A 12,135-nucleotide genomic window follows, 5' to 3' on the forward strand; every position below is an offset into this window, starting at 1 on the left:
GTACAGACATACGTCTGGAACCTGATGGGTTAACAAAAACAGATCTCAGACCGACTCCAGTTCTGGTACCAGGAGTGCCCGACTGAGTGCCCCCATCCATAGTGTTCCTGTCTCGTTCTCCTAAGCCAAGTGTCCCTGTCTCCTGGAACCTCAGACAAGCCCCTTCCAGGATTGTATTTTAAAGGGAAATGCAAATCACCTGGAGGCTGCTTTGTGCCTGGAAGAAGTAAAAATCGATTCTGTTTTCGTTAAAGTGATTTTTTGGACACTGTCAAAAGCTCTCATCTCAGAGCACAGGGTGACAGATAGGCTGCCGATCTCAATTACGTAACTGAGCCGACCGGGCAGCAGAGGGCCATCTCATCAGGAGCAGACGCGGCTCCACGCCATTCCCAAGCCCAATTCCCCTTCTCTAAGATACCCAAGAGGGACCCCATTCCATTCAGGCCTGGAACTGGCCTTCTACAACCCTTGTGGATGCCTGCTCACAAGGCTCTCCTTCCACATGCTCTCCTGGTCCCCACCTGAGTTGCCCTGAGGGACTGGCTGGGGCAGTCCAGGCCCACCGTGAGGCTAAGCAAAGTCAACCAAATGAAGAAGGGAAATCTGCTTTGAAAAGGTTTATGTCACATAATATACATTCTCCAACTAGTTACGTTGGTCTTATTGAATATTGGGAGTTCTATGTTATCCCTTCCCCTCTGCTAACTCAGATAATTGGGAATTTATTTTATTTAGAGCATCAATTATGAATATGGAAATTAATCCTTGAATGCTGAATTTCCGGAATTCAACTGTCAAGGAAGCGCACGGAAAGTCTGGGCAGAGCTCCGGGGTCTCTCCCACCAGCACAAGAGGCTGTAAAGGAAAGCCACCCTGAAGCCCAGGTGGCAGTTTGGACTGTTATTGTTCTTGTGTGTTGAAGGAACGTGAGAACATTAAATAAATGGTAATCATTGGCTCCAGGAGATCCCTCCCTGGGGGATGCTAGTAACTCATTGGCAAAGTGCTGGAAAAGCAGGCAGAGATGGCAACGGAACTAGGAAGAGCCAGCGCCTCCCCTCAGCACATCAGCCCTCATCCTGTCAGCCAGCCCAGCTCTGCAAAGCAGCTGAAGACCATCCCTCCACAAAAAACGGAGCTTGGGAGAGGAGTAGGGCAAGGGCAGTCTGGAGACAGGAAGAGGTAGGTGTCTGCTGGGAGGTGCTGGAAGCAGGGACACTCTGGCAGAGAACTGGTCCTTGATATCCAACGGCCACTTGAGGCTCAACTGCCAGTGCAGAGTCAGACAAGAGATAGGCTTTTCCCAGTGGTTGAGAAAAGCTACAACTAGCCAGTGAACGTGCTCAGGACAGGCACCAGCCAGGGGAGAGAAAAGGTTTCCCCAACTGAGTCAGCAAGTCCTCTAGTAAGAACAGCATCTCCACAGTCCTGCAGAGCATCTCAGTGGACAGATCAAGTCACCAAGTAAAGGCCCCTCTCCCCTCTTCCTGGGAACCAAGGCTTGGATCTATACCCTTAAGAGAGAACAGATATGTCCAAAGGGGACTGAGGATAGCATCGGGCCAAGTGAATGGAGCAGGAGCCCCATTTAATCCGACCCATCCATTAAAAAGCCTTTTGTCAAGCATCTGCTATGGAGAGTCAAGCAAAGGAGCCTGGTAACGGTGCCAACTGCCAACTTAGGTCAAAGTCAAAGTAGCCTGATCCAGCACTGAGCTCCACCAGCCAAGATGGAGGGGGGAAGAAGAGGCTGCTTTCTCGTAACGTATCTGAGTTTAAGGAAGACACTACTGAATGGTTTCCTTTCTTGCCCAAGTGGTTCTCCTCCCAGAAGTGAGACAGTTTAATGCATGGGGAAGGAAGACAGACTTGTTTACTGTAGGTGTGGGGTGAGCAAACCCACAGGCCCAGGGTTGGGGAACCATGCTTCTCCCGGATGCAAGCATCCTTCTCTTCATTTTTCCCTTCACTCTTAGAGTCTATCTGCTCACCCGTCTCCATCCTAAGAAAGTAAATAGGAAGCCAAGACTGTCCAGCCCTCATGCTAGACTTGCCCCTTGAACTATAGGGCAAATGCTAAAGGAAATTAGCTGTTTCTCTGGCAGCAGTAAAACACTGGATCTTGCTACGAAAGCAGCCTTTAATATCTAAAGCAGTACTTTAAACTGCCTAGAAAGAAATGTTTCATGTATAAAATTTCTGTGCCTGGTACAGTGCCTGAAATGCAGTACTCACTGAGCAGATGTTTTCTGGACTAGTAATATGACCTGAATAGAATATCATACCCTGAGGCCATCTAAAAAGGCAATAAACCTGAAGGTCTGATTTCTATCTCTGGGCCCTGGTGGATTGAGAACGAGTGGAGTGACAGAGTGAAAAAAAAGAATGGGCAGAAGGCCCTAGCTTTTGAAAATTAGCTCTGCCCTTTATCTGTGATTATGGGAAATTTACTTAACCTCTCTGAGTCTCACCTTTTGTATCTTTAGAGGGTATAGAATTGTTCCTACTTAGCAGGACTATTGTGAAGACTCAGAGCTAATATATGCAAAGTGCTTAGCACAGTGCTGACACATAGTAGACACCCATATGTTGTTCTACTAATAATAAAAAGTAACGGGCAGGTGGCCAGTGAAGTTTCCATTGATGTCCTCTGAAATGATTTAATTTTAATTCTGACATCCATCAGTGTACTCAGGGTTTATTCCTATAAAAGTTTCTCCCTCTGTTGTCATGAGTCCTATCAAAAGAAACCTGAGGACACTGGGCAGTCAGGGCCATATCAGGAGAATACCTTGGGATCTGGGGTGTGTGTCCCTGGCCATGGGTGAGGTCCCCTTCAGGAAGGTGAAGGGATGGTCTAGTAGCCACAAAAGTGCCTCTTTCTCCTGACAGCAGTCAGCTTCCAGGCCCATTTTATACTTCAATATCCCAGTATGCCCAAAAGCTCACATCTACCACTTGAACCAGGAAAAACAAAGTCAAATAACCCCAAATTCTTACCCACCCCGGGCGAGCAGCTACTTGAAAAAGAGAATGTGTGTGTGTGTGTGTTTGTGTGTGTGTCTGTGTGTGTGTGTTGGAGTGGGAGGAAGGGGCAGGGAGGCTTCTGTTAGACACAGAGGTAAAGAGAATGTCCCAATTGAATGTGGCCTTCACAAATGGATTATGACACCCCTTTCTCCCCCCTTCCCCTCCCTTGTGGCAGAATGACAAATATAATCATTTTAAAAGGTCCCATCACCTGCTCAGTCATTCCCAATAAGCATACACAGCACTATGGAAAAACCGACACCACCGCCATGGGGTTCCCGCCAGGAAAAGAAATCAAATCACCAGGATGCCACCAATGGAATTGTCAAAGACCAAATAAAAAGTGTCATGAATTCTCCATCAGCAATACAACGCTCCCTGGCCTAAGCAAATATAGACCCAGCATATGAACTGTGGAGGGATTTTGCATTAGCCTCAATGGCTTCCGACAGCTGAAGCAGAAACCCCTATGAAATCCATGTCTCCATAAAGATGCCTTTATTGGCTCTCATCCAGTTAGGGTGAAGACTGTAATCTCCTTCCTGAGTCCCCTGCCTCTGATGGAAAGCTTCACATCCCTGCACCATAAGTACATTTCTGTGACCTCAGTGAAGAGGAGTCCTCCTAGAGTTGGAAGAGACACAGTCCCCTGAGACCTCCCTGAGCACCTCTCCCTTCCTATGATGATGCTGCCGCTTCTGTCTGACCATGTGATCCATTCAGATGATCTCACTGCTACCAGGTGGGCCAGGTCATTCCATCATTGATTCAGGCTGAGAAAACAAGACTTTCCTCCTTTAATGAGAAAAGAGAAAACAGGTGCCTCACTTTTTAGGCAAAACCCCAGTTCAGGGTCACTTAGAGAAAGTCTGCTCAGAGCGACTGAACCCTTGATCATTTGTGGCGGCAGAGAAAAAAAAAATAAGGCAAATGAGAAAACAGCTGGCAAATATACTAGGAAGAATCCAGAAAGAATGCTCTGGGTGTCTTCTGGGAAGGGAAATCTACACCTTCATTACCACATTCACTGAACTTCTCAGAGCCCTCTTCCTCCCCACGACAGCCCTTAGAGGCGCAGATGCTCCTCAGGATACAGCCATCAACTCCCCCAACCCCACATCACACACACACACACACACACACACACACACACAATGCATGGCTGACAAAAGAAATAGTGGCTTAATTTTCCACCTTTTATAAAACACATGCCCCACCCCCGAAAAGAATCAATTCAGAGCAGCTCACACGCCCAAACCAACCACTCATGTTCATTTTCCCTTGTGGTGATGCTCTCCGACTTGGATGAGGCACTCCCTGCTCCTCTCCCCAGGCCTGATACCAATCCAAAGCTTCACGGTCCACCCAACCTCCACCCTCGTGGAGTCTACCAGTGCTGACTTACCCCAGTGTGGTCATGGTGACAATGGTGTACCAAAAAGAGGCTGGGATGCTTGTGAACTTGCTGGCAGAGGAGCCCTTCTCGGCGTAAAACATCACAGTGGCAAAGATGATGATGGCCATGGTGAGGGAGAAGAGGAGAAAGCCCAGCTCCGAGGCGCAGCTCTTCAGGGTGTAGCCCAGGATCCGCAGGCCCTGGGAGTGGCGCGAGAACTTGAAGATCCTAAAGACGCGGAAGACCCGGAGCGTGACGAAGGCCCCGGACACGTCCTCGTTGTTGGTCATGACCAGGCCGATGTAGTAGGGCATGATGGCCACCACATCGATGATGCTCATCACGCTGCGGATGAAGCGGTAGCGGCTGGGCGCCGCGAAGAGCCGGAGGAGGTACTCCACCGTGAAGATCATGACACAGGCAGTGTCCAGGCAAAAGAAGGCCACCGAGTAGCGCTCTCCGCACGGCAGCTCCTTGCTGCCGGGGACCGTGCCACAAGGCACCGTCTCCACCACGTTGGTGATGACCGAGACAGCAATGAAGAAGCCAGTCACGTAGTAGAAGACCAGGGCCAGGGTGCTGGTGTGCGGGTTCTCGAAGGCGCGCCACATGGTCTGGCGGAAGCTGAGCGAGGGCATGGACTCCTGGTTGTTCTCGGAGTCGTTGTCGTCCATGAGCCGCTCGGCGTTCTCGCGCTTGCGGTCTTTGTACTCCTCGTAGCAGCAGTCGCCGATGATCTCCGGGAGGATGCCATAGAAGGCCAGCTCGTCGTCGTAGGCGGAGATGCACTCGTAGCGCGGGTAGTGCAGCTTCCCCGTGCGGTAGAAGTTGAGCACGCAGCGGAACACTTCCGGGTCCCGGTCAAAGAAATACTCCTTGGTGTCCTCGTTGAAGAAGAATTCCTTCTCGGTGCTTCCCAGCAGTGTGTCCGGGTAGCGCTCCAACGTGGTCCTCCAGGTCTGGAACCGACGCCCGCTCACGTTGAGGACGATCAGCTCATCCTGTCGCTTGTTCTTGTCGGCCGGGGCTAGGGGCATGGGGCAGTTGGCCACGGGCATCCACCCAATGGCCGCAGCCCGGGCGAAAGGCAGCCAGGCTGCAACTCCAGCCGCCATGGTGACTCCAGCTCTTGGGCCGGGAACTGCGCGGACACGTTGCACACCAGCTTGGAGTTAGCTCGGCGACCCCTGGGAGACAGGAGAGAGCAGAGAGAGGAGGGCTGAGTCCATCTTGAGTCACCGGCAGGAAAAAGAACAGAGGAAAGGGTCACTGGTGAGTGAAACAGTCTCCAAGACGACTTGATAAAACGGAAACCATCACAGAGAGGGGACTTGATTTTTTTTTTTCAGTCCTCCCCACTTAGGGAGCACACCTAGCAGGGGGTGGGGCATGAGGGCGGGATCACCAGATGTGGCTGACTGACAAATTGTCAAGTTCCGAGAGGGCTCAGGAGCATTTGGAGGGAAAGCCTCTTTAGCAGGAAGATGTGGGAAGACTCGGGTAATAATCAGCTCTGAAAGGTTATGGCGTTATTACGAATTTAAATTGGGAGAGGGTAAATGAGTTCTCATTAAACGAATTTAAAAGTGGGATAAACATGCTAATTTTTATTTCACTTCATCCACCAGGGTAATCAGGAATGGGGTGTGGATGAGGGAGATCAACTAAATATATCCTTTCTACTCCTCCTCCCTGGGGAGGCTGGGGCTGGGGCTACCCAGGTCTGGAAAATTCTCTGCCACCCACAGGTGACCACAGTAGGCCTAGCTTAGTGAAGCTCTGTCCTCATCCTCTGGGAGGAGTCTGTCTCTGACAGAATGCTACTTTTGGGGATACTTGGTCTTGCTTCTGTCCCTGTTAATTTAATGTCTAATTATGCCCCTAAGAACCCTGATGGAATGACATAGTTGTGAGGCTGGTCAGGATCTCTTGGATTCTTGGTTCACCTGGCTTCCATGTATTGTCCCTCTCCCTCCCCAGAGGAAGCTGATCTAAGCCCTGCCATCCCTATCCTATATTCCTTGCTTCCCATCTCCATCTGCCCAGCATCCATAGCTCCTTCTAGTTATATAACAATAATCCTTCCCAAGCCATCCTCTCTCACCTGGCCCTGCTCCACCCTTGGAGATTCCTCCAGAGCTGGGCCACTTTGTCCCTTCACCCACAGCTCTCTTTATTTCCCTATCACCTGCATGAATGGAGAGGACAGTGGCATGGATAATTATATTTGGCTTTGGGAAGCACATTTACCTTCCCAAATCTGGCTTTTTAAAGATGATAGTGAAATGACTCTGCAATCGCCAAATGTACACCATCTGTAGGAAGACATGTGGTGACACAGAAACACACGTAACAGCGACGGAAAATTGTTTGGGGTTGGCACACTCATCTCCACTAATCCTAAACTGATCACACAGAACAAATCCTAACTCAAATTATTTGGATCCTCTGGAACTCACTTGATTTGACTCTGTGTTTAAATAAACGAGGCAGAGGTGAGTCCTGGAGTTTTTTCTGTTACACAAAGACTTGTAGTGGGATTTGATCTTCATTATTGCTCTCTAAAATCCTGCTTGATCTTCTGACTCCTGGCTCATCTAAGTTTCTCTTGCTCTGAGATGCTACTGGACACTTCCACCTGGATGCCTTTGAAAGTGGACAGGTTTACGCTACCTCCTTGCAAAAAGGTGTCCTTTACCTTTTGCTTAGCATTCCTAACTCCAGGCCTGTCACCTGGCACATCTTTTTCATAGTCCCACCCCAAGAATTGACAAATAATGAAACAGCTGCTCTTAATGTCTTCGTGATGGCCCAGATTCCCTCCAGCCTCCTTCCCACTGGAATTCTTATCTCTCACTCTCACCCTCCACCTCATTTCTCCTGTCCCCCTGAAATCTATTCTACTCAGAGGATCCTCCCCAAAGCAAGGTTCCAATTGTGTTTTATCCCACAGCCTGTAAAATAAAATCCAAACTCCTTGGCCTGGCATTCCAGCATCTCCACAATGGATCCTGGATTAACATTCCAGCTGAACGGCCTTTGCACCTATCCTGGCCTCCAGCAAAATGAGCACTAGCTCGTGAACGGACCTGGGGAAGGTTTGTCTCTAGGTCATTCATCCTTCTGTCAGGAGTATCCCTCCCCCTCACCCTGCCTATTAGAATCCTACCTGTTCATCACCTTCCCTGAGATGCCTCCTCATCTCCCCACTGTAAGATGCTTTCCTTCCTTTGGGCTCTCAGTATTTTGCCTCTCTACTTTAGTGCACACCACCCTCTGGCCAGGATTGCACCTTCTTTACATACATCTTATTAATAATAATAGCTAACAGCAATTTAACACCTATTCTATGCAAGCTTTGCACCATTTCCCATGGTTTGTGTCATTGAATCTTCACAGCAATCCTAGGAAGAAGAGTCTATCATGTCTCTTGCTTCATAGATAAGAAAAACTAAGGTTTACAGTTACAGAGCAGTCTAGCAATCCCCAAAGTGGCAGCACAGAGATTCCCTTGCCAGCAGTTTACTGAGCACTGATCACGCCAGGTACAGGACCCCATGCTTCCATGCCTCATCTCCATCTAGCCCATCAAAAGCCCTGTGTGCTACACACCCTCCTAGTCCTCATTTTGTGGATGAAGAAAAACAAGTATAAGGAGTTATAACAATTGTCTAAAGGATGTGATAAGGACGCAGAGAGCTTTAAACCCAGGCAGTCTCAATGCAGAGTTAAAAGTGCAGCCAGGCCACTCCCTGGCTCTCCCCAGCCCACACTAAGCTCTTTAAGGGCAAAGGCCATGACACCTCAACTTTTCCATCATAAGCCAGGAGAAGCACAGTGCAGTGCAGGAGTAGGCACTCAAGTTGGCACCATTTGTGGTCCACTGATTTTACTCTGTGCCTTGCTAATGTATTTCAGGGACATCAAGGATGGGTGTTCTTTCTCCAAAAGATAGTGGATTCTGAAGACAGAGCTGAATCAAAAGAACCCTAGAATTGAGTGTCTGCTTCTGACTCACTGTAGCCTCAGTCAAGTATCCTCAAGGAGCTGGAATCTGCCTCAATTATCCCCCCTGCACACCAAGGGAAATCTCATAGGTCCCTCTGCTCCCTAAAAAAGGGGGGTTGATCCAGATGCTACAGAAGACAACAGCAAAGACAAGGATATTGCCCATAAGTGTCACCACTCAGAGAATAGAAAAACAGCACAGGCCTGATGGGATCTTGATTAGGGAAACCAAGAGATGCAAGGAATGAATGGGGATCTTTTATCCAAGACAGTGGGTAGCCCACATGCCACTAACAAAAGATGCAGGAACACATCCTGCATTGTCTATCTTTCTTCAATAAATTTACCCTCATAATGAACGAACTATGCTTTTTTTTTTTGGACAGGAGATTTTACTGTCCCTCAGCACACTTGGCTAATTTTCCAAGAGACCAGGGAGCTGCTGGGAAGCAAGCCCACAATCTAGACGTTGGTCACAGAGGTTCCAATTCTGACTTAGGTAATGTTTACTGAGCACTGACAATGCCCTGGGCACTGTGGGAGGCACTTTTCTACATAGCACTGAACTTTTTTCCACAAAAATCCTATGATGTTTCTGCCCATGGGAATCAGAAAATTTCCTTCAAAGTGACTAAGTTTCACGTATACAGGAATTGACAATTTTTAAATAGACCATTCATCAGCTCACTACCAAAAGGCTTTCCTGATCTAGGTATGGCCAAATACGACATTCCTGACAGACAAGGGCAGGATACAGAGACTCCCCTCCCTGCCTTCCCCAGGCAGCAGATAGCAAGGGCTCTGGAGAACTTGCATTCCTGTTTCAGTGCTATCCTGAACCTGTAAGCAAACCACTGTTACCCTCTGAGTCTCAGAGTCCTCATCTGTGAAATGAAAGAATGGGACAAGAAAATGACAGGGGATCCTTTGGTTCAAAAAATCTCCAATTCTACTGGATCCAGGACATCAGGAATGTAACTCTGGTCTCACTGAGACAGCCTCATGACAGCTGGCCGTGCAGAGCGGGAAGTAGAGCATCTGGGCTTGTTGCTGTGGGGATGCAATTAGCCTGAGCTTCGTCTCAGCAGAGGGAGTTCTGGGAATTACTGATGAGGCTGGGGCCCAGAACAGGGCACACAACCTGAGTCACTTGGAACCCAAGGCAACCCAAGGCCTGGTCTGACCACAGAACCCCTGGTCACTCACCTAGAAGGGGCCAGGCCTCAGACTCTGGGCCCTGAGCTTCTGACCCTTAACATCCTTGCTTTATCCCAGAATGGAGCTCAAAGAGGTAGGACCTGCAGAGGGGTCAAGTGACAAAAAGTAAGACTATTGAATCAGAAGATACCCTGTGGAACCCTGCTTGGCCAGCTGCATGGCTGTACACCCTGAGGGGATGATACCCTTTCCCTTCCATTCTCCAAGTTCAGCTCCGTCTGATTCCCAAGCCACAATGCCAGTACCTGTCTCTGCTAAACTGAGTCCCATCACCTTACTCTCTTAATCCCAAGCCAATTTCCTCTTTTCTAAAGGCCATGAGTATTTTATAAACTGCTTTTATATGGATAATTGAGAGCTCAGGGGAGGGCAAAAAATACCCCCCTCTGTATCTATCATAAAGTCTTTGGTCCAAGGCCAAACATTTACCCCATGAATTAATGCAGGACAATCTTCCTGAAGAAGGTCAAAAAAGTACCAGCCTATCTCTAGAGCCTCAGAATTTGTCCTCCTGGTTAAAGGTATTAAAAAAGAGCAATCATCCCATTGCTACTTTCTCTGTGTGTGTGCACACATGTGTGTACATGCACACATACATGGATGGGCATACACCTGGGTTTGGAAGGGAAGGACAGTGTCCCACCAGGTACCATGTCCAAAGCCACACCAACCATACCAGCATACAATCCTGCAGGCATGACCTGCTTGATCAGGGCTTTTCCATGGCGGCCACTGCACCACTCACTGCTGAAGGCACCAACACCTCCCAGAGCCAGCCTGGGTATGAATCCTGCAACAGGCATTACCGTTCGGCCCCATTTCCAGCCAATGGCACTGCACATGCCTCAAATGCCAAGGTTTTACTAGGACGTGGACGCTTTACAAATGAAAAATCTGAAGCTATTTTTGTTTTCGGCAGAAGAATTTGACAGTGGAAAAGATTTGGCAGTGGGGAGGGGGTGGGGAAGACATTTAAAACAGGTAAGCTCTGAAAGGACAAAGGTAAAAAATTCTGGAAAAGGGAAACACATTTTTTTTTCCTGCTTTCAAAAGTCAGCTGCCCTATTAAACAGCTTCTGTTTTGAAGGTATAAGACCAAAAACAGGAAGAGTGACTACAGAACCCAGCCTAGGGCTTGACACCTAACTTCAGCACAGGCACAAAGCAGCAAAAATGTCATATCCCCAAGGTCTGCCCTTCAATGACCTCCGTGGAGAGTCTCTGGAAACTTACTTTCCATAATCTTATATCACATCCCCCTTGGCTCAGAATGGGGCTGGTTTGGGGACAGGGGAAGGTGCCCAGGATCCAGAGGGTTTCTACTGTGTCCCCAGGGTTTGGGTTGGCAGGCATGAAACCGAAAAGGTGAGTCAAGCTGGAGATCCAAGGGGCACAGGCCTGGGGCACAGAGATCCTCTTCTCTACAGTGCCACTCCTAGGCTGGCCAAGGCACTTTCCTGAACTCTTTTTCTTCAACCTCAACAATAAAGGGGAACAAGTCACTAATCTTTCTTCCTCTGGGGGTCCCTGTGTATTGCCTTGTGTTGCATTCAAGTAGAGACAAGAAAAAATTAACACGTAATTCCTTTCCGTGTGCCCATGTATGTCCACAATGGGAAAGGTGCACATGCCTTGCCTTTAATTTGCGCACACCTAGGAGCCCCTTCTACGGACATTAAACATCCAGATTCGCTTGAAGTAACAAAAAATAAGGCGGAAATTTATCATATATATTCATGCAAAATACAGCAACACATGCTTGGTCTTACAAACACTGTGCCTTAGGACCCCAAGAAAGTTCAGACGCTCTCTAGCAAGGAATACACTTCTTTTTGCTGTTAAGATTCCAGGTCTGGAACCTCAGCCTGTTGCTGACTTATCAGGACAGCCCGGGAGAAAAGCAGAACATCTTGGATCTGATTCAAATGTCAGCACTAAACAAGTGCAGGAATTTAGTTGATTCCAGGTAACTTCTCTGCCCAGTCCCTTCTGTCCCCCACCCCCAGTGTAAACACCTCGTAAAGCAAGTCACTGGAACCCCTTCACCAGGGCTGCGATGGCCTCTGGTGTCACTGAGAGAGACCTTTCCCAGAGCTTGCAGGGTGGAAGGGGCGCCGGGCAGGACCAGATGGACGGGCCCCCAGCCTCTGGTAGGCACACCGCAGGCTCGCCGGGCTGGAGAACTTTGCAAAGCGCCCCAAACCGCTCCCAGCATCCACTCTCAGCCATTTCTCTCCTTCTCAGCTCACAAAGAGCGGGGACGGTGCAAGCCGCCGCCACCTGCAGCGGGATCCTGAGGCGCTGCCTCTGGCACCCCGGAGGGAAGGCAGGCCAATGGAAAGAGGGCAGAGGTTCACACCCCCACCCCCAAACCTCACAGCGCCTAGCTGCCCGGAGGTGGCTTCACAGCCGGAGGGAACCGACGCCTCCGGACCGGCTGCCGGCTCCCCCACGGCACCGGCCCCACCCCCAATCCTTCC

General features: G+C 49.2%; 1 protein-coding gene across 2 annotated transcripts in view; it reads right to left on the reverse strand.

Moving 5' to 3' along the window:
- The window catches only part of Kcnd3 (potassium voltage-gated channel subfamily D member 3), a 204,069-nt gene extending 194,316 nt beyond the window's left edge, over positions 1–9,753 (reverse strand). For both annotated transcript variants that reach the window (XM_048814516.1, XM_048814517.1), the window contains exons 1-2: positions 9,644–9,753; positions 4,439–5,616 (exon numbers count right to left, since the gene is read on the reverse strand). In XM_048814516.1, the coding sequence (XP_048670473.1) occupies positions 4,439–5,544 (1,106 nt within the window). In that variant the 5' untranslated portion in view covers positions 5,545–5,616; positions 9,644–9,753. The remainder of the gene's footprint in view (positions 1–4,438; positions 5,617–9,643) is intronic.
- Between the last annotated feature and the right edge of the window lie 2,382 nt (positions 9,754–12,135).

This window comes from Marmota marmota, unplaced genomic scaffold (genome assembly GCF_001458135.2).
Source record: "Marmota marmota marmota unplaced genomic scaffold, marMar, whole genome shotgun sequence".
In the NCBI taxonomy this organism is placed as follows: Eukaryota; Metazoa; Chordata; class Mammalia; order Rodentia; family Sciuridae; genus Marmota; species Marmota marmota.